This window comes from Scomber scombrus, chromosome 5 (assembly GCF_963691925.1).
Source record: "Scomber scombrus chromosome 5, fScoSco1.1, whole genome shotgun sequence".
NCBI lineage: Eukaryota > Metazoa > Chordata > Actinopteri > Scombriformes > Scombridae > Scomber > Scomber scombrus.
In genome coordinates, this window is record NC_084974.1 from 33,257,814 (window position 1) to 33,262,587 (window position 4,774).

General features: G+C 47.8%; 1 protein-coding gene across 1 annotated transcript in view; it reads right to left on the reverse strand.

Annotated features, from left to right (window-relative positions):
• The window catches only part of abcc5 (ATP-binding cassette, sub-family C (CFTR/MRP), member 5), a 20,668-nt gene extending 16,200 nt beyond the window's left edge, over positions 1 to 4,468 (reverse strand). Inside the window, 5 exon segments of the mRNA XM_062419971.1 lie at positions 1,593 to 1,826; positions 2,875 to 3,019; positions 3,123 to 3,278; positions 3,651 to 3,748; positions 4,409 to 4,468. Coding sequence (XP_062275955.1) covers positions 1,593 to 1,826; positions 2,875 to 3,019; positions 3,123 to 3,278; positions 3,651 to 3,748; positions 4,409 to 4,468 — 693 coding nt within the window.
• Between the last annotated feature and the right edge of the window lie 306 nt (positions 4,469 to 4,774).

Sequence of the window (4,774 nt, forward strand, 5' to 3'; positions counted from 1 at the left end):
CTCACCTGTCCCATGGACCTGTCCCTCACCTGTATGAACGTGTCCCTCACCTGTCCCATGGACCTGTCCCTCACCTGTATGAATGTGTCCCTCACCTGTACGGACGTGTCCCTCACCTGTAAGGACGTGTCCCTCACCTGTACGGACGTGTCCCTCACCTGTATGGACGTGTCCCTCACCTGTATGGACGTGTCCCTCACCTGTACGTACGTGTCCCTCACCTGTATGAACGTGTCCCTCACCTGTACGAACGTGTCCCTCACCTGTACGGACGTGTCCCTCACCTGTAAGGACGTGTCCCTCACCTGTACGGACGTGTCCCTCACCTGTACGAACGTGTCCCTCACCTGTACGGACGTGTCCCTCACCTATATGAACGTGTCCCTCACCTGTACGAACGTGTCCCTCACCTGTACGAACGTGTCCCTCACCTGTACGGACGTGTCCCTCACCTATATGAACGTGTCCCTCACCTGTACGAACGTGTCCCTCACCTGTACGGACGTGTCCCTCACCTGTACGGACGTGTCCCTCACCTGTATGAACGTGTCCCTCACCTATATGAACGTGTCCCTCACCTGTATGAATGTGTCCCTCACCTGTACGGACGTGTCCCTCACCTGTAAGGACGTGTCCCTCACCTGTACGAACGTGTCCCTCACCTATATGAACGTGTCCCTCACCTGTACGAACGTGTCCCTCACCTGTACGGACGTGTCCCTCACCTGTATGAACGTGTCCCTCACCTGTATGAACGTGTCCCTCACCTATATGAACGTGTCCCTCACCTGTATGAATGTGTCCCTCACCTGTATGGACTTGTCCCTCACCTGTATGAATGTGTCCCTCACCTGTATGGACTTGTCCCTCACCTGTATGGACGTGTCCCTCACCTGTATGAACGTGTCCCTCACCTGTAAGGACGTGTCCCTCACCTGTATGGACTTGTCCCTCACCTGTATGAACGTGTCCCTCACCTGTATGAACGTGTCCCTCACCTATATGAACGTGTCCCTCACCTGTATGAATGTGTCCCTCACCTGTATGGACTTGTCCCTCACCTGTATGGACTTGTCCCTCAGCTGTATGGACGTGTCCCTCACCTGTCCCATGGACGTGTCCCTCACCTATATGAACGTGTCCCTCACCTGTATGAACGTGTCCCTCACCTGTACGGACGTGTCCCTCACCTGTACGGACGTGTCCCTCACCTATATGAAAGTGTCCCTCACCTGTACGGACGTGTCCCTCACCTGTATGAACGTGTCCCTCACCTGTACGAACGTGTCCCTCACCTGTACGAACGTGTCCCTCACCTGTACGGACCTGTCCCTCACCTGTATGAACGTGTCCCTCACCTGTAGGAACGTGTCCCTCACCTGTATGAACGTGTCCCTCACCTGTATGAACGTGTCCCTCACCAGTCCCATGGACCTGTCCCTCACCTGTATGAACGTGTCCCTCACCTGTATGAACGTGTCCCTCACCTGTACGAACGTGTCCCTCACCTGTACGAACGTGTCCCTCACCTGTACGAACGTGTCCCTCACCTGTACGAACGTGTCCCTCACCTGTACGAACGTGTCCCTCACCTGTCCCATGGACTTGTCCCTCACGCTGCGGAGCCGCAGTATCTTGGTGAACGCCAGGCTGAGGACGGCCCCTCGGAGCCGCGTCCCGGTCCGGTAGTTCAGGGCCCAGGTCAGAGCCAGAGACCAGGACCGGACCAGCTCCGTCCCCAGCAGACCCAGAACCAGCAGCAGCCCGAAGCCCAGATCAGCCTCCTGCTGCTCGGAGTAGTCCAGCAACCGCTTCACCACGAAGGCCTGGGGAGCACACTGGTTATACTGGTTATACTGGTTACACTGGTTACACTGGTTATACTGGTTATACTGGTTACACTGGTTACACTGGTTATACTGGTTATGCTGGTTATACTGGTTACACTGGTTATACTGGTTACACTGGTTATACTGGTTATATACTGGTTACACTGCTTACACTGGTTATACTGGTTACACTGGTTATACTGGTTATACTGGTTACACTGGTTATACTGGTTATACTGGTTACACTGGTTATACTGGTTACACTGGTTACACTGGTTATGCTGGTTATACTGGTTATACTGGTTATACTGGTTACACTGGTTATATTGGTTACAGTGGTTACACTGGTTATACTGATTACACTGGCTATACTGGTTACACTGGTTACACTGGTTATACTGGTTACACTGGTTACACTGGTTATACTGGTTACACTGGTTACACTGGTCATACTGGTTACACTGGCTATACTGGTTACACTGGTTACACTGGCTATACTGGTTATACTGGTTACACTGGTTATACTGGTTATACTGGTTACACTGGTTACACTGGCTAGACTGGTTATACTGGTCTTGCTGCTTTTATTGGTCATACTGGTCAAAATGTTACTGGTGTTATTGGTGTTACTGGTGTTACTGGTCTTACTGGTGTTACTGGTTGGTCTTACTGGTGTTACTGGTTGGTCTTACTGGTGTTACTGGTGTAGCTGATGTTATTGATGTTATGGGTGTTACTGGTGTTACTGGTTGGTCTTACTGGTGTTACTGGTGTAACTGGTGTTATTGATGTTATTGGTGTTACTGGTGTTACTGGTGTTACTGGTGTTATTGGTGTTATTGGTGTTACTGGTGTTACTGGTGTTACTGGTTGGTGTTACTGGTTGGTGTTACTGGTGTTACTGGTGTTACTGGTTGGTCGTACTGGTGTTACTGGTTGGTGTTACTGGTGTTACAGGTCTTACTGGTGTTATTGGTGTTATTGGTGTTACTGGTGTTACTGGTTGGTGTTACTGGTGTTACTGGTGTAACTGGCGCAGACTCACCGGGCCGCTGAACCCTGCCAGCTGGGTGACGGTGAGGCAGAGGATGGACAGCAGGAGTCGGGTCCGGCAGAAGGACCAGACCACGGAGCCCAGAGACGCCTCGCTGCCCTTTGACCTCCGCTCCTCTTCCCACAGAGACGCCAACCTGAGACAGAGCAGGGTGCATTCTGGGTAATGTAGTGTATTAAACCACCAGGTGAAATGAACAGTTCTGATAGGCTCATCAAAAAAAAAAAGCTCCCGCCCACCTCAGGCTGTTGGCATGGCAACCCTCCCGCGGTGACACGGGCCAGATGTCGTCCAATAGGAGGCGTCCTTTCCGGCGGGCGAGGACCGCCAGAGGAGTCAGCCAATGAAACGTCATGAAGGAGAAAAGACCGGCGCTGTCGACGGGGTGAGCACGCCTGATACACACACACACACACACATATAAACACACACACACACACACACACACATATATATAGACACATATACACACACACACATATATATACACACACACATAAACACACACACACACACACATATATATATAGACACATATACACACACAAATAAACACACACACACACATACGTACACATACACAGAGTTGTGTCTTTAACTGTGTGTGAGTGTGTGTGTGTGTGTGTGTGTGTGTGTGTATGTGTGTGTGTGTGTTTATATGTGTGCGTATATGTGTGTGTGTGTGTGTATGTGTGTGTATATATATATGTGTGTGTGTACGTGTGTGTGTATATATGTGTGTGTTTATGTGTGTGTGTGTGTGTTACCTGTCTCCACCTGCTTTGTTTTGGTCTGTAGCTCCGCCCTCCTCCAACTCTTCACCATGGCAACCAGCTGATCTGTCCGAACACACACCCGACGCATCCTAAGCACACACACACACACACACACACACACACACACACACACACACACACACACACTCTTCATTAACTACAGCCTTCACCATTAAAACTACATATACACACACAGCATCATTGTTGTTGCCATGGTAACCAGCAGGCTGACCTCCGTGTCTCAGCTGCTACTGAGCACGTGCAGAGCTCACATCCTCATTTTCCTCACATGATGTCAGCCAATCAGAAGCCTGCTTCAGCATCAGGGGGGCGGGGCTTCATTATGTAAACAAAGACTCTGTGTGTGTGTGTGTGTGTGTGTGTGTGTGTTTATTTCAGCATCATTTGCTTTTCTTGAAATTTTAAATAGAGACTATAATATGAATATAATATATTTCTATATTCTACATATATAAATATAAATTATACATATTATAATTATATACATATGTTTATAATGTAATAATATAATTATCAGATTCTTATAAAAGTGAAATACATTTAATTCAACATAATTTGTTTTTGTTTATTAATATTTATTTTGTACATAGATGATTGATTATAGATTTCATTGTATTATATTAAATAACTAAACACATTTACTAACTATAATATGATATTTACACTGTGATAATAAACTGAATCTGTCCAGACTGTGAAGTGGGACCCTGAACGCCTCGTGCTCTCACCTGGCAGGGTTTGACCTCTGACCCCGGCAGCTCGCTCCGTCCAAAGTCATGATCTCTCATCTTCTACCAGACCACATGGAGCTGTGACCTTTGACCCCGTTACCTGACCGCTGACCCCTGAACTCTGCAGAGACACAAAAACAGTACTCTGATACTTTAATAATAATTATACTACTGTAGTAAAGTACAAGTACCTCAAACTGTACTACAGTAAAGTACTAGTACCTCTAACTGTACTACAGTAAAGTACAAGTACCTCAAACTGTACTACAGTAAAGTACAAGTACCTCAAACTGTACTACAGTAAAGTACTAGTACCTCAAACTGTACTACAGTAAAGTACTAGTACCTCAAACTGTACTACAG